At 41.1% G+C, this 23,821-nt stretch overlaps 1 protein-coding gene across 1 annotated transcript in view; it reads right to left on the bottom strand.

Annotated features, from left to right (window-relative positions):
* Window positions 1-12,636: 12,636 nt before the first annotated feature.
* si:dkey-215k6.1 (transmembrane protein 132C) overlaps window positions 12,637-23,821 on the bottom strand; it is a 212,945-nt gene continuing 201,760 nt past the window's right edge. The window contains exons 8-16 of the mRNA XM_062380696.1: window positions 23,690-23,753; window positions 23,401-23,532; window positions 22,754-22,831; window positions 20,165-20,227; window positions 19,513-19,641; window positions 17,748-17,876; window positions 17,288-17,587; window positions 16,915-17,189; window positions 12,637-16,726 (exon numbers count right to left, since the gene is read on the bottom strand). Coding sequence (XP_062236680.1) covers window positions 16,099-16,726; window positions 16,915-17,189; window positions 17,288-17,587; window positions 17,748-17,876; window positions 19,513-19,641; window positions 20,165-20,227; window positions 22,754-22,831; window positions 23,401-23,532; window positions 23,690-23,753 — 1,798 coding nt within the window. The 3' untranslated portion in view covers window positions 12,637-16,098. The remainder of the gene's footprint in view (window positions 16,727-16,914; window positions 17,190-17,287; window positions 17,588-17,747; window positions 17,877-19,512; window positions 19,642-20,164; window positions 20,228-22,753; window positions 22,832-23,400; window positions 23,533-23,689; window positions 23,754-23,821) is intronic.

The following is a 23,821-nucleotide window of genomic DNA, read 5'->3' as shown; positions in this document are numbered from 1 at the left end:
AAGGGGGGAAAACATACACAGCAGCCTATGCATAAATACGATTTCCTCTCAACCAGAACCACCAGGGTGTAAATTAAGGGAGATTGGTTTGATCAGCCACTGATAGGAATTCCTCAAATTAGTTTGGTAGCTATCTCTATAAAGGCCGATCAGACACACTGATGTATGTTCAGGCGCTCATTTTTCTGGTAAATTTAGGTTTTAACTATTTATTTGATATCATAAAATTGGGATAAAGAGTTCATGATTGACATTTAAGACTGACTTGCTAATGATCGAGCATGTGTGTTGATTGCATGGCTTCATCTCCCAGTGCACAGACTCTGGCTCCAAATGATGTCCCTGGCACGAGACGGCAGTTTTCATATCCAGGAGAATTTGGCTTCATTTTTGAATAGCGAGAGGGAAGTGGAGATTTGTCATCCATCTCTATTTACAGTGTTTGATTTAGTTAGGTTATATATATTGTTACACTAAATTAGAAGAATGCAAAATGAGCAAATAATAGTTACGAGGAAAACAAATGTGTTTCCTTTTTGCCTATTTGATAGTGTGAGTGCAGTCAGGTTGCAAAATATAAGAATTTCTCTTCCTGTGAAAGTCAACCCAAAAAAACTTTCACTAAGGTGAAAATTATTTTATTAAAAAAAAAAAAATTGTGCACTTGTCTGTTGCAGAAGAAGGAAATTATTCAATGGAAGTAATAATTCTTAGATGGAAATGGACAAGGAAAGAAAGATGTGTGGCTTCTCTGCACAATGGAAAACCATCAGCAAGCCACAGTCACTCAGGTGGAGAAAGAAAGGGAGGGCAAGAAAAGCGATACCTGTTCAGCCCACTATCAACTTTTGTCATTAATTTTTGTTTTCATTTCCAAACAGTTTTCGTCTCTTGTACATGTTTCCTCTCTGCTGCAGCAAAACAACATCAGGCGATTTATAAGCATGGCTGCCTCCTAAAATGGAACCTTACATCCCATCAGCCGCTCCAAAGGTAGAGCCATAAACGCAAACCACTGAAAGACACACAGAAACATTCTCACACCTGAAGACAATAATATCTCACATATGCACAGGATCAGATAACACCATCCACCAGTTATTTTACATTTCCAAAGCATTTCTTTATCCTCCACAATCAGGAGATTATTTTCTTTTTATCTTCACCTTAAAACACACAATAACCTTTTTTATGTTTCAATGATTTTGTACCTGGAATTGATGCTACCTATCTACAACTTAATTAGTTAAAGCAAAGAGCGGGTCAGTCTCAGCAGGTATAATAGAGCTGTAAACTAACTTTACCACTTATTCAATAGGATCACATCTCAAAGCCAAAATGAAGCTCAAATGAAAGAAAGAAAGAAAGAACGAAAGAAGTGCAGCAGAGTGGTGCCTCAAATAAATTTGGGGGTAAATCAGTTCCAGTGGTTGCTTCCTGAAAAGTACTTTGGCTGCCTTGAGACGGATGGTATCCCAGGACCAAACCCAGCACCACTGCAATTACTGTGCCATAATTTTACTGTCAATGGTGTTTCTGGGTCTTGCAGTTTTGGAAGAGAGGATCAGAGGCAGATGGACGGATACAAAAAAAAAGGAGCTAGCAATAACATGTTGTGACATTTCTGGTTATGTGGCCATTACATTTCCCTTAAAACATAATTCCTGTTGCATATTAGTTTCATAAAATTGTAATTTCTAGGACAAATGGGTGTACGAAGAGGCACTATCTCTATCTGAATGTGGCTATACAGAAAATTCTTATAAATATTATTTTTCTAAATCATTGATTTTTTTTTTTTTTAAGTCAAAACAGCAGTAGATATTTTTTAAACCAACTAAGACTTCAACAAGCTTTGGGTGATGCAATGTCCAAGTTACTCAGCAAAAAGAGAGACAGCACAGAGGGATGAAGAAACCCAGAAAGAGAAGAAGACAAACTGAGCCAAAGAGAGGGCTGGGATAGGCCAGCCTCACAAAGAACCGCTTGTCTCTGTCAAGGCTGGATGCTGGACAACTATGGGACTCCCGTGGGACTCGGCCGGGCTGTGAATGTAAATAAGGCTTACAGTACCGAGAGACAGAGCAAACCTGAAGGAGAGATGAAAGAGGAAAAATCTGAGAGCAGAGAAACCTCAAGCGAAGCAAAGAATAGTAGTTTTCACCAAGAATGGTCATGTAGAGATGACACACACACAAACACACACACACACACACATACACAGGTACTGATAGAGGGCTGATGCTGGGATGTAATTTGTTTCAGCTATTTGTGAGACCACTAAAGATAAGGGTACAAACAGACACACACAAATGTGGAAACAGAGAGGCGAGCAGCCACTGATATCACTGCAAAGACACACAAACAGAATGTGCCTGCAGCACAGATACACAAACATATGCACCTGTAAAACACACACACACACATTTTTGCACTTCTATCTTATAGAGGATGCTCATTGGCATGATGCATTTATCAGCCCCATACCACCACCTTAATTATTACAATACTAAATGCCTATCAAACACACACAAACACACACAAACACAAGATATCACCAACTCCAAAATGTTATGCAGTCAAACAGACACAGATTAAACCACAAACTGACATTAAGAGAATCAACAGATGCCTGCAGCTCCTGAACAGTGAACCTCTGTGACTTCAGCAAAGGAGTGAATAAGACCACAGTAAGATGTGAATCAAAGTAGAAATACATCACAGACGCTAAGTGGCAGAGGTGCAACCGAGAGGAGGAGGGAGTGATGCCGGAGCTGTAAAGTGACAAGCAGGGTGAAGGAGATGGATGGTGGAGGCAGTGGTAGATGGCAGGATGGCTTAACAAGATAGTGTCATGGGTCAGCTTCATATTTAGTCAACACTCCGCTTCCTCCCTTTCTTTTACATCCAGCATAAAAAGGGGAGGGGGGGGGGGGGGGGGGCAGCATGCTGGAATATAATTCTTCTTCTGCAGAATTATTCAGATTTTCCTGAGACAGAGTAGTGATACAATTTTACGAGCAACAGAGATATATCCAATGTAGCACATTTCTTAAACATTAATATGATCTAATATGATGTATGAATACAAAGTTGCAAAAATTACAAACAAGAATTCTTCCCCAAAGTGCTGCTTGTTATTTCACATGTATCACATGTCCTTAAATCGTTGTGTGCCGCTCTCTTGCAGTTGCTCTCTCTCCCTTTCCCTTTTCTGAACAGTGAAAAAATCCAACAAAACAAATCTTCACATTACAGCTTATGTTAAATTACAATTTAGTCTATTTGTCATTTCATACAACACACATACACACAACACTCTATCACTCAAACGCGTATTACTTTAAACATACAGTCCACTTGAAAATGATTGCAGTAACCAAAGGACATTTCTTTTGTTATACAGTGAAGACACTGGTATTTACATTTAGATGTATCAGACAATGAAGAAGCAAAAATAATGGTCCACAGAACTCAGGTAATGAACTTAACGCTCTGTTGGATTAAGGTCTGGTGATTGACTTGGTCTAAACTTTCTTCCCTCTGATAAAGGGATTTGGTAAAGTTGTTTTTTAGGTTTCTTCATTATAGCACTCACAATGTTTCCGACATCCCCTGTTTTCGTTATCCTTGGCTGAACTGTGCAGTGTCCGTCACTCAGTACCCCGGTTCTTGCTTTCCTTTTCAGGACTTTTCAAATTGTTGTATCAGCTATGACCAAAGTTTGAGCAGTTGGTCTGATCGATTTTCACCCTGTACTCAGGTTTCTATATGACTTGTTTTTCTCCCACAGTCAGGTCTCCAGCCTTCGACAGATTCAGTCTTCACAGGTGAAACCCAAGGCTGAAACCAAGGGTGGACATCAGAGCTATTTGATGTTGAAACAATCGATCCATCAGCGATGACCATAAATACCTTTCAGAGACTTCACACACTTCCCTCCTGGACCCATTATTTTCCTTGTCTAAACTGTGTATACTACTCTCTAAGGTCACGCACACAACACAGACACTTTACCACATCATCTAGCTCCAAGATGTGTAGACATAAAAATAGGAGATACAGTCTCTAGAAAACCTAAGTTTTTTCACATTAAACTGAACATGACAGTAAGTTAAGAGCACATACTTCAGCCAAGGTACAACAGTCCCATTAAAATCAATCGAGGAACTTGTACACTCTCATATCAGTGCCCTGAATATAACTGATATATTTGTATCTAGACCGATGCCTTACTCAAGGAAATTCTATGAAAACGTCAAAATCAAACTTGTAATGTTAAAGAAAGTGAACTAACAAAAGAGAACGGGTTCCTCCTTGGTAGATACCTCATCCCTCCAACATTTCATTATCATTCATCCTAGAGTGATCAGAAAATCATGAGCACATTGCACATGGTCAGTAGCATCGTAACAGCTGTATGTCTAATAACTGTGTGTTGATAGGCGGAATGTATCCCAACCACATGGCATCAGGATTTTACTTATAAATACCAAGTGAATAACCTTCTGGCAAACTCAATGCCCAGTCTGAGGCCTACACAACTTTCTCCGAGCAGATTACCAAACTCTGATATTTTGGTCTTAGCACATGGCAGAGAATGTAAGCTTTTGCTATTTTACACTTTTAGATAAAAAATTCCATTACATAAAATGATCATGTTTGTTTTTTACATGTGTTCCCCAGGAGCTAGAAAACAACCTTGACCTTAAAAAGGTATGTTTTAATTTCTCCGTTTATTTGAGCCTCAATTGACTTCTTTGTTTCACTCTGTCTTTCGTTGAAACTGCAGTTGTCATTAAAAAGAGGAGAGTTAAACGGATGAAAAGCCATTTGAGGCTCAGAATGTGACTGAATCATATATCACACTCCTGCTCTTATATAAACACAGTCTGTATGTGGTCATTCACACACGTACCGTGTTCACATAGCTTAATAGTGCACACACACACACACAAACACACACACGGACAGTCATAAATCATGGCGGACTAGGGGAGGTGGTACAGATGGTGCAGTGGGTCGGCTGAACAGGCAAATACCTGAAGCTGAGGTGTGTTTGTGTTTAAGATTAAGCGTGTGTGTGTGTGTGTGTGTGTGTGTATGTGTGTGTGTGTGTGTGTGTGTTAGCATAATAGCTGCAGGACTGAGCTTGTGGCTCACTTTTGCCAGTTTGCTGGTTTGAGAAGTCCATGATAAACAGTCAAAGACATTGGTAGTGCCTCGTGTGTGTGAGTGTGTGTGTCTGTGCGTGTGTGTGTAGCTGTATAGAAATAACAAGGTTGTGCAGCTCACCTTGCAGTCTGACCTCTGTCCTGATTTTGTGTATTGTGAATCCAGGAGGTGAGCCAGTGGATTTAATTGCAGAGAAATAGTCACATGTGAATATGTGTACTGGGTTGGGGGATTTTGTGAGTCAGGGATATGGAGTCAGTGGGAAAAAATCCACCAACAACGGGGCTCCACAGGGACTGAGGGAAAGCCAACCCAACTAAAGCCTCAATTTGGTGGCATCTGGTTCATTCTAATGCCACCATTCGTTCTTCTACAACGATCCTAATTGCATATGCTAATGAGTTTACCTACCCGATTGTTAACTAAGTCGATTTCTGTTATGAAGTGTTCAGAATTACAACATTCACTTTAATATTGTGTATGTTACTGATTTATAAAATATATATCTCTTACCCGTTGTTGTAGACTGAGTGTGTGTGTGCGCGTGTCAATATACATATAAAAAAATTGAATTATAATAAAGGCCTTTCTGAAAACAAGGCCCTTTTAACTGATCTTGATGGTGGATCATGATCTTGCAGGCTGCTGACCATAGACTATGATTGCTACAGGACTGCTTGATACATAGTATTTCTCCTCAGATATTTGACCATTACTGACAACAATCCATCAATTCATTGACCTTCAGTAATCCTTCAGAATGTTTACCCTTATCAATGCTGCTAAAACCTTTATCTTGATGATGTTGTCCTTTACACTTGACATCTATTGCACTTCTGTCTGTCCTGGGAGAGGGATCCCTCACATGTGGCTCTCTCTGAGGTTTCTACGTTTTATTCACCCTGTAAAATGGTTTTTCAGCAGTTTTTCCTTACTCTTGTTTATGGGTTAAGGGCAGAGGATGTCACACAATGTTAAAGCCCTATGAGACAAATTGTGATTTTTGAATATGGGCTATACAAATCACAATTTGATTGGATTGATTGATTAACCTTCTGCAGTTGAGGTCATTAAGATGTCACTATTTTGAAGTACAGTACATAACAGAGTAGCTTGTTGGACTTCAAGAAGTTGTCGGGCTTTGTGTGTCGGCAGCCAGCGCTTATAGAAGAGGCTCTGAGTGGGTACGTTTTAGCTTGAATCTGCAAATGGGATTCCACGAATTGTCTGTATGCGGGATTTAATGAGACCATTAGTACAGCACTGACACACAGTGTTATTTAGTTGTCTCTTTGGTAAGTACGTGCATGTTTTCTGTGCTTATGCCTGAGGAAATATGTTTGGGTGAACAGTGAATAATGCCATAATCTATCGACACTTTGATCTGGAACATGCGTGTGTTGTAGAAGTGGGCAATTTGTAGAATAACATTTAATAGCTTCTGTTTATGTGTAATTGATGAATCAACAACTAAGTCATGAAAACTTAACAGGACACTGAAATACTTACTGTCTAAAGAGGAAGCATTTCAGCATTTATTTCACAGCACATGCAGCTTTTTTCATCTAAATAAAACTGCCCTTCCCCAGAAAATCTTAAAAGAAGTTGCATAAGAAAAGGTTGTAACAGCAGCTGTCGGTTTAGGTTAACATTTTGTGTATAGGGTTGAGACACGAGAGGAGTTATACACTTTTCTTTGACACTGCAACTACTGTTAGCGGGCTTGAGTAAAACACAAATAATACACTGTTTTAAATTCCAACTGGCTATGGTAGCAGGCATCACGGACAGCTCCTCAGCCTGAGGTAAGGGTGCACAGCCCGGCCACAGCACTGGTGCAGACACCCAGGGAGCCTTGCACAGCTCCACTAAGTTCGCTTACAGTGACCATCTTGGGTCTTTTCATCCACGTTTTGACCGTAAATTAATTAAGTTATATTTGTGAGTCAGTAGCTTACTGTTCCTCTCTGTGACACTGCTTGTGTGTATCGTGTGTGTGTACATGCCTGACCATCTAATACTAGATTTTAGAAAACACAGTGGTACTAGAAAGATAATGAGAGAACATTTCTCTATATTTAAAGGACTATTAAGATGACGAAGATCTTCCAAGTAGCTGGTGATTAAGTTAAGTTTTTTCTCTCTCACAAACACACACACACACACAAAAAGACACACACAATGTAGCAAAACAAACACATTTTATCCCTCAATCACTCACCTCTCTATCAATTTGCCGCAAACTTTTGAACACTTACTGTACAGTATTTCCTTCTGGGCCACTTTTTATTTCTTACATCTTTCTGTCTCACTCTCTCTCTAACACACACACACACACAAACACACACAAACACACTCTTGGCATGCATAGCAACAGTCATTTTTCTTGTTAATGTAGTGTGTCGAATTTGCAGGGCGGCCGCGTGCAAATGAAAGGTTGCATGTCTCACTCGCTTGGCAATATGTATTTGATAAGAGCTGTAAATCAACTAGTGTAGCAGAGCAGAGCCTGCAGGGACGGACAAAACACATGTTAATGGAAAGCAGCGATAAATTGGAGGGGAATACTGTATACATGAGCGAGTGAGACAGAGAGAGGGGGAGGAGAGAGAGGGAAGGGGAGGATGAGAGCAAGACAGACGGTCAGGCACAGGGAGGGTCAAACTAAGAGTGTGAAACTGTAAAAAAGACAAAGTGGATGCATTCAAGATTGTGTTTACCTGAGTGGACAGGTATAGTATACAAGTGTGGGGAAAGGACATAAGTGCAAGTGCTAGAAACTGAGAGGCAGAAAAAAAGAAAAGCTAGAGATACAGAACTAAGCCAGTGAGGATGGGTTTAAGAGAGGACAAAACAAAACACTGTGTCAGTTTGGGCTCTATTTAAAATGTGTCTGGTATCGCTTAATTAAACATATGAATCACACATATACAAAAACACTCCACAAAATGGAAGTAACAGCACCTAAAGCTTGTTGCTAATATCCCAAAATTTACAAAGTATTAATAGAAAAAGCTAGAACACCAGATATTAAACTTTGGGGAAAACTCAAGTAGCCACTAATACTATGAAACTGTTCTATAAACAATAAAGCCCATAGCTAAACTGTGTAACCAGCTCATTATGACCACGCTTCACAACATTTACACAGGCCATCACTGCATTTGAATCCATTTGTAGGCCAACGTTTAATTAAAAGAAAAGCCATAACTAGACAACTGATAACCCTAAATCTTAAAAAAAAATTCAAAATAAACGTTGGAGGACAGGTTTGTCGACATAAAGGACAGAAATACAAAACCCACAAAAAAACACATGCGCACAGAAACAATTTTACATCAGCGTTGTGGTGTGTGATAGAGGGAAATGAGGTGATATGAGGGGAAATGGCCTGAAATGTTCTATGTGACCCTTACTACTCATAAAGTGTAATAAAGATCTAGTTTTGGACTGCTGCTTCTGTTTTCCCTCATGAGTCTGGCTTCTGTCAATAGCTGCATTCTCACTGGGGCGTAAAATACATTTCAGTGCAGGATCATCATGGCCATGCATGTTCAAGGGTCACATAAGAAAACTCAGGTTGCCCAAATTGAGACACATAAGCACAATTGGCCAAGTTAGTAAGCAAGTTGTAAGTTGGAGGTATTCATTTGATTCGTAAGAATTGCAGCGATCCAGTGACCAGTTGCTGGGAGTATTAAAGTAAAAAAAAACAATGTTACAGCAGCAGGCGACCACATTGAGTTGCCAGAAAAAAAGAAACCTGAGTCTCACCAGGTAAAGACCGGAGAAATGATAATTCTCAGGCACACAGATGGTAGCTTCAAAAAAATGAATTAATGAACCCAACCTGCCTTGTGTCGACATGCTGGTGTTGGTGGTACAACAGACTGGTTTGGCAGCCCTTAATACCAGTCAATCATCTGTAATGTACTGTAGCTGACCGTGTACATCTCTTTATGGCTACAATTCATCCAATATGATAGTGGACGAGGTCATGAAGTAGAACTCGTCTCAAACTGGTATCATGAATGTTCAGTTGAAATCAAGTGATGCAATCAAGTCATCATGTACCAGACTATTCAACATTTTGTGGAATCCATGTCGGGATGAACTGAGGCCTTGTTGAGAGAAAAGAGAAAAGAGAGAGTAAGTATGGTGTTTCTTCTTAAGTACTCGATAAGTGTAATTCAATGCGCTGATGCTGTCCCCAGAGATATTTGACTGTCCTCTGTTCAGCTGAATGTGCAATGTGCAAAACAACTTTGCAGCAATATTTCACCATCTTAAGAACAGGGTGAAACTACATGACGCCTGCAGTTTAGACAGGAATTAAACCGTTTTCTTTTTGTGTTTAGAGGAAGAATATATTTACGAAACAAAAGCCTTCATAAAGATAGAATGTGTGCGTATACATAAAGGAGAGAAAGTGCATTTCTCAAGATAGAATAAGCAGGGGGATTAATGCTGCGTGCCTTTGATGCAATAGCGAGTATCACCGGTATCAAGTCACTTATTCTGTCCCGTCTCACCTCAGTCCTATCTGAAGCCATTTTCAGATAGCTGTTCTATTTGTTGTCTGCCCCGACAGCGCAATCCAAAAAAGCGGAAGGCTGTTGATTCGCCACCAATATAAAGACATGAAGTCACAGTTCATTCATACAGTTAGTCCCTCACATGCAAGTCAATGTCCCAGCAGCTCGCTCTGGCTCATTTAAACCACAGGGGCCAGACTGGTCCCAGTTGTCAGTGTTGTTTTGGGATGAAACATTACATGAGGTATTTGTGACCACGACTACAATCAGGAGCCCAAACAATACTGCATTTAAAGTACTAACGCAGTGAAGTCCAACAACCTGAGACCACTTTGTGTTTCACTTAGATGTGAAAAAAGATTCGGTTCTATCTTAATATTCCTATCCTCTGTGGACTTCTAAGATTTATGGCTGGAAAATTATATATTATATATGATACTGTATAATATCATTAACTGCAATTTTAAAGACGTTATCCCCTGTGGCGATATGACAGACGCAGCAAAGCGTTATACAAACCTGAGGTAAATCAATTGTGTGTTATGATATTTATGTTGCTGTACTGCCAGGTTATTCTCCCATATAGTGACCTCATAGTCCAGCTAAAATAAAAAAAAATTGAGAACATGGATAAAAACGGTAATGAAGGATGGTGATGGGCAAAAGAGACAATTGTAACTCATAACGTTTTTCACTTTGTCTGGCACATTTTACAATCTGGTCCATAGGTTTCAAAGAGAGTTTTTTCTCCATCTTGTATATAATTTAAGTGATTTATCTTTTGAAGTGTTTTAGGGCAAATGCAATATTCAACTCACTTTTATTCAGCATTGTTATTCTGGGTCTTACACGATATGTCCTTGTGTATGCTATTTTTGTTGCACATAGAGCTGCTGTAGCACTTTGGCCCAAGAGAAATATCCCCATGGGGACAATAAAGCATATTTGATTTGATTTGATATTCATCATGGCACCCGCTGAGGAAGGGGCACCAGATCTGAGAATTTTACTCGGTTGCTCATTGGGCATGGTTTAAATTCCAAGTTAGGTTTTCACCCTTCCAACGTGTCCTTTAACAAACACATGGCACCACACCAGCTTATACTGTGATATCACAAGCCTATTACTTAAATGGTTGTTGGACATGAGCAACAACCATATAAGTATGCGCTCATAAACATCCCAGTTCAACACACACCGACAGCAAAGAAGAGGAGATAGAGACAGAAAGACTCACTGCTACTTGACTCCATCTTCTTCCCACCATGGAGATGAAGAGCTCCTGTCCTCCATCGAACATCCGTACATGGCTTCCATCTTGCCACAGGCAGCTTGCCTACCCATAACATTGTGTTGTAGTGGTACGTACTTTTTAAATAACCATAACTTGCTAAATTCTCAACCGATTTTTTAATGGTTCGGTTTGTCACAAACGTCAGAGATGTAGTTATGACACTGCATACTTTTAATTCTGTTATTTTCTAAAAAATAGAATAATGTTCTATATAGGTACAAGGTTTCCCTTTACAAATACACACCAAGATTTTTAAAAAAAAAAATTTATTTAAAAAGTGCATGTACTACCAACACAATGTTATGGGTGGGCGAGCTGCCTGTGGCAAGATTGCCGCCATGTGCGGATGTTCGACTCCGTTGAACGGAAATGCGGATGAGACATCTAGCCTTTATATATATATATCTATGACGTCGACGGTCATGTTGATAAAAACCTGTGCTTCATCCTGACTCGCTTCAAACTTCCTAGCGGCTAAGCTAACCGTTAGCTGGAAGAATTAGCACCGGAATACAAGCTAACACTTTTCTCTTTTCGTTAAACTTGGGTTTGTTTGTCTCCTCCGTGTCTTTTCTCTAAATTTTCTTCAGTTAATTAAGAAAATAAGTCCTCACACACTCAATGTCGGACACTTGTCTGAGGAGTTTCACCTGACTTCACCCTCCGGCTGCTGCTGCACCTGGCAAACTGCAGTTCCACCGTTGACCACCAAGCGTAACTGGGCAATAGTGGATGCAACCCAGGGGGGCGCTGTTTCACTCCTCAGAAGTGGCTAAAGTTAGTTGTGGACAGATCAGTTTGTACATACAAGTCCTCGAGACCGCGTGGAAACATTACAGGGCTCCAAGATCGGACATTCATCATGGGGGTTTAGAAAAACATGTGAAGCTTTTTTAAATTTTAGCTCCAGTGTAACTGCACCACAAGTGTGCATGTATTTTCTTTGCTCGTCAAAACCCACTTGTCCAATGTTTTTTCACCGATAATAGAAGTTGTTCAAACACTTTTGAGTTTCAGATAAAGGAGTCAAGCCACGGCAAGTTTTTGGCAAACTCAAGGTGAAAGCTTAGGAGGCTTAAGTGTTTCTGATTAAAAGAAGAATCTCAGCACAGCAGTTACAGCCTGTAGCATTTTCTATTCATTTGTTTAGACCCGGTCAAGTCGATGAGAGTGGTTCAAGAGGACATTGACTGACCGCAACCCAACAACTGTAATGCATCTCATTAGAGACGATATGAGTCATCATGTAGATACAACATACGCTACCTGCTGCGGCTCCATTTCTAAGAGACAATGGGCAATGTGCCAGAGGATGATTTGAGTTCAGCTTTAACTCTACCATGGATATGTCATTCTATACCTCTTCCTGGCAATGCGGTGGGCTGAGAAGCAATATCTTAATCCACTTTTGAAATACATGCGTCCCTCCGTGGGCCTCCAGCTGGGCTTCCAAGCAGCAGGTCACTTAAAGCTGGTGATTGAAGCATGGGTGATCAGTACATTCCAGACAAGCGCAACAGAAGCCTGACTTTTATTACTTCTAGTATGACTCAAGTGGATTAAACAATTAGACAGTATTAAAACACAAATGAACAGGCTGTCAGGTTTTGGTTATGAATCTTTATTGGCCTCCAAGAACCATGTTTAAACAATGACAATAGCAAAAGGAAACAAACAAATTCAACAAATAACTGTCAGGGCTCGTGTCTGCTAGCACCTATTCTACCTGTAGCCAGTCAGTTGCTGCTCATGTGTACCCCTCAATGTAACCACACAACAACTGAACACAATAATGCTTAAGAGAATATATATTTGACTTGTTGTCGCCGCTGTAGAAGTTACATTTTTATTGCTTTCCTGTTCGGTGAACCACAGCTGTGCGTTGGCTTCATCCAAGAGGAATATTTTTCAAAATAAGATTTTTGTTTCCCCCATTTGACGTTACAGCACTGGTCTGAAAACAAGTATTTTTAGACGTGTATTTTACAGAGTACAGATCAATTGTGGTTCTCAGAAAAAGTATAATTCACTGGCGGGTTATTGCAGTATGTTGTGTTTGAGGAGCCATCTATAGCAGCTAATCTAAAACCTTCCTCTGAAAGTTAGGCCTCATTGTTTCTCTCAGAAAAATAAGACAGCATCATGTTAGATTAGATACAACAGCTGAGAAACACAATACAAGGATGAGGTGCATCCAGATGTGAAGCCTTCTCATCAGGCTCATGTTCCCATCAAACTGTTTTGAGTTAAATTAGTTTTAATTATCTTGGGAGCATAGTTAATAAAAAATCTCTGTACGTCTTTATTGGAAATAACCCACTAAATGTTATTAATTAATAATACCAATGTTCTACCCTTTCGTTGCTAACAGCTGTCCTTTATGCATAACACTCTAACAGATGCAAAGATGCCAAATATTTATGCTTTTGAAATAATTCCTCTCGGGGAAGGTGCCAAAGTTCAGCTGTAGTCCCTGAAGAACGCGGGAATTTGTACCACTTTCCAAAATGCATTCACATGGTAGATTTGTCTTTCCACTTTATCAAATGAAAGCCAAAACATCCCCTTAAGATTCTCTCAAAACCAACATTGTAATATTTCCAGAACTTTCCAGGTAAAATAGGTCTCACATGGACCGTTGAGTATGATCTAACTCAGTTATATGCATCTTAAAAACATTGCTACACGTTTATCTCAAGCAACGTTTGAACTTGTACCTGTTTGAGCTCCTCGTTCAAAGCAGAGCAATGTTTATATGTCCAAAACAAACAGTATAGTTGCAATCAGTCGTCAAAAATATCTATTGCTTTGGTGGAGGCTACGCAGCCTGTTTAGTTCCTCCATTTGGACTCGGCTCAGGTGTTTTACCTCTCATCTATCCGAGCTCGTTTTTTCCTTCCATCTTTTCTTCTTTCTGTTTCAGACCCAACCATTTGGGTTGTGATTTCAATGTGCACGTTCCCTATGTTTCTCGTTAGACGCGTGATTGAAAAAAGAGATGCTTAGTTTCGGCAGTAATCCAGACGCTGCCTCTGATTTCCCTTGGACTAGCCCACCAGGAAACATCCAAACATTTGATTTGGTTTTCTCTCTGAAATGGATCTCTCCGACTCACTGTCCTCAAGCACTTCAGAGTTGTGATACAAGATGGATTTCCCCCAGTTTTACATCTCATTTTGGGAGGTGAACTGATTCCTATACCCTGTACAAAAACAAGAGCTCATCCAATACTTTAAACAAAGGCAGGAACATCTTTAGAAAAGGGAACCAATAAGAACCAATTATATCACTTTCACATTGTGGTGGTAGATAGTATTGTGTACCATATTTGCACCCTAAAATGTACAAATATCACCATGTTGTCGGCTAGTGACCTGCAATCTTATTCACAAGCACTTTGAAGCATGTTTATTTATTTACAACATACAGTGTACTCTGAAACAGCAACACAACTATAAATAAATATTGCAATCTTGACAATCTTACATTTCTCCTTTTTTTTTATTGTCGGTTCTTTATGACTCTTCACCTGAGCTTAACGAAGGTGAGGCGACCTCGGCCTGTTCTCTCTCCGTCCTTTCACGTAGTCTCCGTCAGTGTGTGCTATCATTCACCAGCAGCTCTATCGTTTTCAACCTTTGCCCTTTGGCTCTTCTACCCTTCCTCACCCTCTCAATTGTTAATTTAAATAAATAGATCTCTAGAAGCAGAAAAAAAACAATCATATATCCTTAAAATCTTAATAAACCTTTGAAATAAAAAGCTACAATTAATATCCACCCAACTAAGGAATTAAATAATGAGGAAATACATAATAAAAAACATTCTATTTTAAAGAAAAGAACAAAGGTGGGGGGACATCTATATAATAGAGTTCAGAAAGAACAAACGTGTTTTCATGAACACATGTCTATCAGTTAGATGTTGAAAAGTGTCACTCCATTCTCATTTGTGTTATATTGTCATTCAGGGCTTTGCAAACCCCAAGCAACTCCTTTTTTTTTTGGACACCTCAGTCTGTCCCATTTTTTGTTTATAGACGTTGTTTCACAGTATTTCACTGTGAACTTTAGTTCATAAAGTTTCTACTGCTGTCCAGTCACAGACACAGAGGGGGGGGCAGGGGACGACTGGACTGCTTCTGAATACAGTTAGAGAGCCTCAAATATGGCTAATGTCCTTTCCTGTTCGGAATTGTGCAAGATTAAATGCCTCTGTCTTGGATCCAAGGGAGAAACAGTCTTTTGTGTGACATTTCATTTTCCAACTCTTGGCACGAACCGTTTGGGGGGGAAAGAAGCGAGATTGCCCGAACACAGCGCCGAATGGCAACTCCCACTGGTGACTGCAAGGTGCCTGAATTTGTAGTTGAGTACTTGGGATATATATATATATAATTTTTTTTACACATTACATTTTACTTATGAGCAATGCGAAAAGGGAGATGGGTCACATAATAGAACAAGAACAGACTGTATCTTTGCTGCACATCAGTGATTCATTATGTACGAGTTTCAACAGCATCAGCAGGTAAATGACACGTTTGTATATTAAAACTAGATCTCTCAATAATGAATCAACAGCCACAGTCAATGTTGGCAATATACCACATGAGTAAAAAAGAACGATGATGGATGTTCTTGTCCCCTTTTTTTTAAATGTATAGTCGCTTCATAATGTGTATCCTGCAACATACCCTGAATTGACTGTATAGCACAATGGTTTACTGTTATTCTGAAAATTAACATTTATAACCAATAGTGGAGTAATTATTGATTTTACACTTATACTTTCACAATAAATAATATCAAATGAATTCATAATGTTATTTATTGTTTGCTACCATTGATTTCAGTGTAAGCTAGTGATGACAGTATGTTTCTCGTAGCCTCAGGGGAGCTGAAGCTAAGCACCCCCTGCACTCTGTTCAATAATCCTCGCCACACTGTGTGTTCCTTCTACTTGTTCATCCCATCCTTCCTCCCTTCATCCATTGCAAAGGCATTACAGGTGAATTGTACTCATTGTCCTTTCTCCCCCCCCCCGTCTGCATTCATCCTATGCCCCTCCATTCCACAGAGTCTTTCCCATCGGTCACAGATTGTCTTGTAGCCTCTCCATGTAGGTTCTGATTTCAGACTGACCCAGGTCCATATCCTGACACACCCACTTGATGTCATCCTCGCTCCCGTTGGTCATCAGGACTGAGGAGTTGGTGTAGGGGCCACCCCCGCCCGAATTATCATTGGGCAGAACTGTGGCGAAAGACGTGAACTTGACGCGTTTGCGTTTGGCAGCCGCGACTGCAGCTGCTGCCGTGGCTCTGGGTGAATTATTCAGGTGCTCCGCGTGGCCAGTGGCATCCTTGCCCCCGGTAGTGATTGCTGAAAGGCACTGATGTGACTCCGGGACAGACCGGGGTAAGGTTTGTCCGTGGGTGATGCCCCGGTGTCCACCTGTGCCACCACTCCTGCTAATAGTGCCCATGCCTGTGCCCACGCCCATCACCAAGGTGTTGCCGGCACCGTTCAGCAGATACTTGCTCTCCTCATATCCTCCTTCGTTCCGGTCAATAATGGTGGTGCACTCATCTGGCAGCCCACCCTGGCACTGGTCAGGATGGGCAGCTAAAAGGTCAGCCTCGTTGCCAAGCCACACCCAGTCATGGGCGTGGTTCATGTTGCCTCCTGTCTCCAGAACAGGGACTTGTTTGTGACGATATCTGCAGAGAAAGGACATTAATTAAAGTCAAAACTGTGGTCAAGTGCAACATGAGGCTAAGCTGCTTCTTTAACATTTACAGTCAACATCCCTCAGTTTAGATAATAGACAGTAAAGAGAGGGAAGTTTTAATCTGACCCAACAACACAGCTATTAAAAATCAATCCCTGAATTTGTCCAATGTTTTACCTGAAAGCAAAGCTGACACAGTTAATGAGAAAGACCAGTATTGCCAGACAGAACACTCCCAGTAGGGCATACATCCCGATCTCCAGGTCGGACAGGCCTCTGGTGGTGTGGCTCTGCTCACTGTCTCCACCCCCTGGCACTTCCACCTGTGCTGGGTAGGTGCTGTGGTCCACGGCTTGGTTCGGACCGCTGCCTCGGCTGCTGCTGCTTCCTCCGCTGGCGGCTTTACCACCTGAAACACGATGGATCACCGTGCTCTTGGTGGTTGTGCTCACCTGTGGATGGTAAATTTACACATGCGCATGTTTAACTTTCATTCAAAGTGCGTTTTATTTAAAATTTTCAAAAAAAGGTAAATAAATCTTCCTCTCACCTTCCTCATGGCTCCCTCCTCTCGATCCACAGCAGCACTGTTGGACTTCCAGTCTCCTCCGTCCTTTGTCCGGTGCTCGCTGGTGCTGTTGTCCATCCCTCCTCCGTCCTCCTGGGCTCCTCTTCCCATCTCACCCCTGTCCTCACTCTTTGCCCCAAACTTCACCAACACGTTGCCGATCCCTGATGCCAAGACGCTCTTCCTTTTGGACTTCTGACAGGTCTCAGAAATGACCATCTCCACACGAACCAGTGGCCCTTGTCCGTCGCCCTCCGCCACCACAATCGGCCAGTGCTGTTCCTAAAACGTGAAGTGTGAAGATGGTCGAGTTATGCTTTGGACAGAATTATCTACAAATATTAATTTTTTTGCATCTTTAAAAGTGTTGATGGTTAGACCTTTGGCATCTTTTACATATCTTTAACTTGACATATCTGCTCAAGAAGGATGCTGCAAGTACCTGATTGGTTATGGAGATGACTCTCTCGTCCAATGAGACAGCTGAGAGGAGGAAGTCCTTGGAGTCATAGATATCAAGTGGTGTAACTGAACCGTCACTGTACTGGATCCACGCGCTGACCACAGCTTCCTGAAAGAAAACAGAAAAAAAAAAAAATGAAGCAATAACAACTTCTCACTGACTCATCCAATTCCTTCAGGATTTTAATTCTCAGCGATGCTGTTCTGAGAGTGTGATATGTGATGCTGGCCTTGTAGCTTCTCTGCGATTTTCCTGAATGAGTCAACTGTTTGTATTCTAAATAAAAACATTGTGTTGTTTACACTACACACAAAGAGAGAATTAACACTTTGTTCAATCCAGACACACGCTCCTTGTCTCCTTCTCCATTGTCCACGTGCTCCAGTATAATGAGCACAAAGACCATTCAGCGGCTTTTCTATAAATAAAAAACAGTTCAGCACAGAATGTATTTTTCCCTCCATGGGATCCTGTCCCACTAATTTCCTTTCTATTAAACCCTTTCTTTAATTAGAACACAGACGATTGTGTTTGTAAAACAAAAACAATTAAGCTCTAATGTTAGGAACAACACTTCATTTCTTTCCTTCCCTTTATTCTCACATTAAATTGTCATTTATTTGACTTGCCTCCTCTCTTCCCTAATCTCCCTATTTTCCTCCGGTCTTCTGTTTTTCAACTCTTTAATACTATTTGTTTCTCCTCCTTACTTTCCCTCTCCGTATTGCATCCTCTCTCCACAGTGAATGATGTTGATAAAAGCAGACAAGTGGGAAAAGAAAAAAAGAAATGAATGTTTGAATTAAATGCAGGATCAGATCTCGGTTTTCATCATGATGAGCTGCTTCTCGTCCAATTAGCCCCTGGATGGAAATTACAATTTTGGGGTATTGTTTGATAAAATAAAGTAGAAGTAAAAACAGGGAGAAGGAATGCCAGGGGAGAGGAGAGTGCGAAGGATAATAGCTTGAGATGGTGTGATAAAAATACATATTGTGCCAGAGAGTGAGAAACAGCTTGTAATATTCTAGCTTAGCAGTGTATGATGAATATGAGTGTGTGTAGTTTAAGAATTGTGTTTCTGTAGGTATTGGATGCAAAAAATTGAAAAAACATATTAAATATTGCTTTGATTGTGATTATAATTACATTATTCAAATGTATTTATTTAGATTTAACATTTAAGACTGTTAAGCTGTCCTAACTATATTGTATTGAACTTTTTTACAAAACTAACTGAAAAAAACAATTGGCTTTAAGAATATCTTTTTATTGGAGTGTATATTAAGCCTAGACTATCATTAAAAATACCTTTAGGTGGTTGTAGCTGTAGTTAAGTAGTGCTGTACACACAGTTACACACTGCTAATTAAACTGATTATGGAAGAGACAGCAGCGATATGAGGTCTGCGGCAAATAATTACTGTTTAGGATCTATGATTACAACCTCGGGGGTATTACTGTAGAGACAAGAGCAGCTTAAGATTATGCCATCAGTGTGTGTGAGTGTGTGTGTGTGTGTGAGTGTGTGTTACATACAAACCTAAAGGCAGTGAGGTGTTTATGCACAGAATCATATGTCTGCATGTACAAGCTACATCCTTAAAATAGGATAATTGCAACATCCCCAGAGGATATGATATATTTTAGAGATGTAGATATTTTGATCTGTGTGTGTGTGTTTGTGTGTGTAAATCTACGTATTTGTGTTTGTGTGTGTAAATCTACCTATATCACCACTTACCTGTTTAGGTGCGTGGAGCAGGTCTGTGGCTGTGGTCGTGAGCTGGATTGCCTGATAATTTCCAGGACTTGCTGTCATACCGAGGGACAGAGATGCAACCAGCTGGACTCCCAGGTCTGTGATGGTGACCTAGACCATAAACAAAAGAGTAACCACTCAAGCAAAAGTTTGTCTTTAACTTTCTTGTCCCCATTTAAGTAGTTTAACAGGACAAGAAAGGAACGAGGGTTCAGGAGATGAACACAAACCTTAAGAGAACTGAAAGTAAATCACTTTTAAGGCAGTGGCTATAAAATGGACGTATAGAACGACATATATTTAAAACTGACATTTTTAATACACTGAATGGGCCCATAATCTTATAAATGCTATCAATCAAATCACATGACCTTTTTGGGGCCTTATCTACCTGATATTGTACTTATGGTTCAGTATTCACAGGGACCCACATCATAACCATGTGTTTACCCGCTCTGTGACTCACTTTGCATGTACCTCCCTTTCAGTTTTAGGCTATTAAGCTCAATATGTTCCCCTAGTATAACCAGTGATCTGCAAGGCGGGATTTATACCATGAACCGTAATACACGGCGATAAAATGGACCTATATCTCGTAAAAATATACATAAAATGAACCAGCATGCTATTTTACCTTGTCATCCAACACGGTCACAGTCTTCTCTGCGAGGATGGAGTCAGACAGCGGGGACAGAACCTGCACAGAAACATTGAGACAAAGTTAAATGAAAATTTCAATTACTAATTTTGGACTGTTTAGATTTCAATCTTTTACTTTGAATTAGTTTATATATGATGCATTGTAAAAGTGCTGAGGAATGTGCCATCACAAATATATATTCTTATTAAATATAGTTTTTACATAGCTACAGATTTGTATTCTTTGGGTCTTAGGTAAGAACCCACAAAATGTAACATGTTTTCTGATGCTGAAAAATCCAACATATTGTATAATGGGGAAGCTGGTTGTTGGACAGTTGATGTAACCACAAGATGTTTTGGGGCCTGCTGCATGAAGAAGAGGAAGTTAGGAATTACAGGTAATTGTGACCAATCAAATGTGTTAACAGCAAAAGTTGCATTCACCCGGTCACACACACATTCATACAGCACTTCCATACACAGTGCTTTTTCTAATACACACCCTTTATACCGCGCTGGGGTAATGGATGGAACCACCAACCCTCTGGTTAGCGGACACTTCTCTCTAGCTCTGTAACTCTATTCGGGATCGAGGTAGATGAAAAAAGCTTTTGTTGTGTCAGAGATTGAGGAGATAGTGTAGTGTTTAACACAGATGGGGGGGTAGGAGAGTGCTGGATAACAGCGCAGTGCATTAAGCCTCATACTCAAGAAAAAATCAGAACAAATAAGACACAGGCTGGTGTGAGTTCTGTCTACAGTCTGCACAGGATGTGATCCACTGCTGCTGTCTTTTTACATAATAGAAACACACACACAGACACACACACACACACACCAAGTGCCCATCTGCCTCCCAGCTGTGCTCCGCTGTGTCACTCAACTACGACCAACTAACATAACTTAGCATAAACAAAGCACACGGGCCAAAGCCACGGGCGTAAAACGGTCGTTGGGAGCGTGAGAAATGGCGAGAGAGGAATAAGTGAAGTAGGAGTCAACAAGAGAGAGAGACGATGACAAATAGAAGAGGACAGAAAGAGAGAGGGGCCAGAAAGACGGAGCGCAGGAGAGATTGGGCCTCTGACGGAGAGAGGGAGCAGCAGACAGACAGTGATAGAGATTAGGAGCCTTGTGTAGTAGTGTACTACTCCGCCCGGCGACAGGACGACAGACAGATGGGATTGGTGTACAAAGAAAATCTCTCAGCGAACGGATCGGGGCGTCAAACTCAATCCCACCGTTAGCGAGGTAACAAAATGTGGTGATTGACGGCTGCGGGATTGCTCTTCAGGACTCAGAGTAGGAGGGCGATAGAGAGAGAAAGAGACTGGGGGGGTGAAAGGAGGGAGAGAAGGGGAGGAGAGGAAGAGGCGAGACTCGGGGAGACAGAGCTGGGGGTTAAAATTGAAATGTCAAACTATCAAATGACGGCTGTCGACTCTGCCGTCTCGATGGGAATGCTGGGTAAATTCTGTCCCCTTGCACCCAAACAGAGCACAGCTGTCCATATGCAGGCATCGTCTGTGTGTGTGTGTCTGTGTGTGTGTGTGTGTGTGTGTGTGTGTGTGTGTGTGTGTGAGAGTGTGTGTGCTGTGTGTGTGTGTGCGTGTGTAGAAGTGCTCAGTCAGTGGGATGCAGACACACATTCAGCTGTTCCCCAATTTCTTCCTCGCCCCTGCTGCACTGAACTCAATGCCAACTGATTTTCTAAAACACACACAAACACACACACACACACACACACACACACACACACACACACACACACACACACACACTACATAGCAATCATGCAATGTAAGCACTAGTACTAAAATTCAATGCTGAATCATATATATCTACATGCTAGGTATTGTTACATGAAAGATGAGGATGTAAAATAATATGATAGTGTATAACTAAAAGTATATTGACTGACTGTGGCATCTCCAGTGGATTTCATTTGGCTCGGCTACATCACGGTGCACCAGTAATGTGAGCTTCAGGAACGTCCAACGCCATCACACTCAGCCACAATGGGCCGGCTTATTGGAATTCAGCAAGTGCACACGTGTGTTCACTGTGTGCCAGTGCGAGTGTGTGTCTGTGCGTAATTGCTCGACGGCACGCTGAGATGTCGGGACCAAATCCGACAGTTAATTGTGGCTAATTGTGTTACAAGCTGGCAGGCGAGGCTTAAAACTGCAAGAGAGGAAGAGGAGAGGAAGCGAGAGCGGATAATGTTTACGTCGCTGGAGTGCTTATGGCTGCAGCCGCGGTTGCCAAATTACCCCGCGCTTCACATAATCACACATTTTCAAAATCGTCTTTCTCCGCGCTTGTTGTCCAACATCGTGTGTTGTCGATGTTGTGTGTTGTCTGAATAATTCAAACGCAATTCAAACACTGATTCTAGAGTGTTTTTATAAATGATTTAACACTAGAGGTTGTCAGTTTCCCAACGTCAGATTCAAAGTGATATCAAAAGCAGAATCTTTTGACTTTGTCGTTGTACAGTTTGGGATATAAGAGACAATACACACTGCTTGTTTGCTTTCAAGTGTTCAAGAATTGACTGGAGAGTAGAGCATCACCATACCTGTATAGTGGTGATCCCCAGGTCCCGTCCTATCAAAATGCGTCCATCGATCAGTCTGGCAATACGAGGATCTTCCACCTATGGAGTTCAGAGAGAGCTGATAGTTTAATCAAACTTATAACTAATCTCAGACTGGGTGGCACAGTGGTGCTTTGGGAAACACTGTGGGCCTCACAGCTCAAAGGCTCTGGGTTCGAACCTAATGGCCGACCAGGACCTTTCTGTTTGGAGTTAGCATGTTCTCCCTGTGTCTTGGGTTTTCTCTTAGTCCTTAGTCCAAAGACATGCAGGTAGGTAAACTGAACGACCTAAATTGGTCGTAGGTGTGAATAAGAGCATGAATATGTGTCTCTGTATGTTGGACTGACCACATGTAACCTACCTCTCAACCAGTGTGAACTGGGATTTGATCCAGTTTAAAGGTTCTTTAAAATTGTCTAGTTTTGTCTTTGTTTAAACAAATACAAAGTGTTGATTATTGAGTTTCAGAGAGCTCAGCTAGTTTGACCCCTGCCTTATTAATCATTAGAAGTAATCACCTCCTAACTCTGGAGTCATCACCCAGGGACTTGAGAGTCAAAACAATCTTTCTCTTAAGAATATTATCCCTTCAAGAACCGTGTGTGAACATATGTGCATATGTATACCTTTAGCTGTTCCATCACCAAGTGGGTGATATCAGCTTGCCAGTCTGCTCCCAACATGAAAACCATCTCCCCTCCTGGATCAGAGGGCTCTGCCACAAAGTGGGTGAGGACGCGCACCAAGGCGTACTGGTACTGGAGAGTCAAGAGAACGGCAAGTGAGACCCTTTCATCAGAAACCAGCAAATACAATGACCCTGCACAGACGCTTAAACCAAGTGAAGCTACACATGAGATCAAATGTTATTAAGAAAGAACTTTAAATAGGATAAGAATATCAATCACATAATACCTGTAGGGTGCAACCTTTGCCCTTCCTCTCGTCGTCCTCATCATCATCACTGTCTCTGGTTGGTCTATGAAGAGCAGAGGATGATAGAAGAGAGGATGAATGGACAGAGGATGAGATTATCTGGTAATTAAA

This window comes from Platichthys flesus, chromosome 3 (assembly GCF_949316205.1).
Source record: "Platichthys flesus chromosome 3, fPlaFle2.1, whole genome shotgun sequence".
Taxonomy (NCBI): domain Eukaryota; kingdom Metazoa; phylum Chordata; class Actinopteri; order Pleuronectiformes; family Pleuronectidae; genus Platichthys; species Platichthys flesus.
This window is presented reverse-complemented; position numbering and strand designations above follow the sequence as displayed.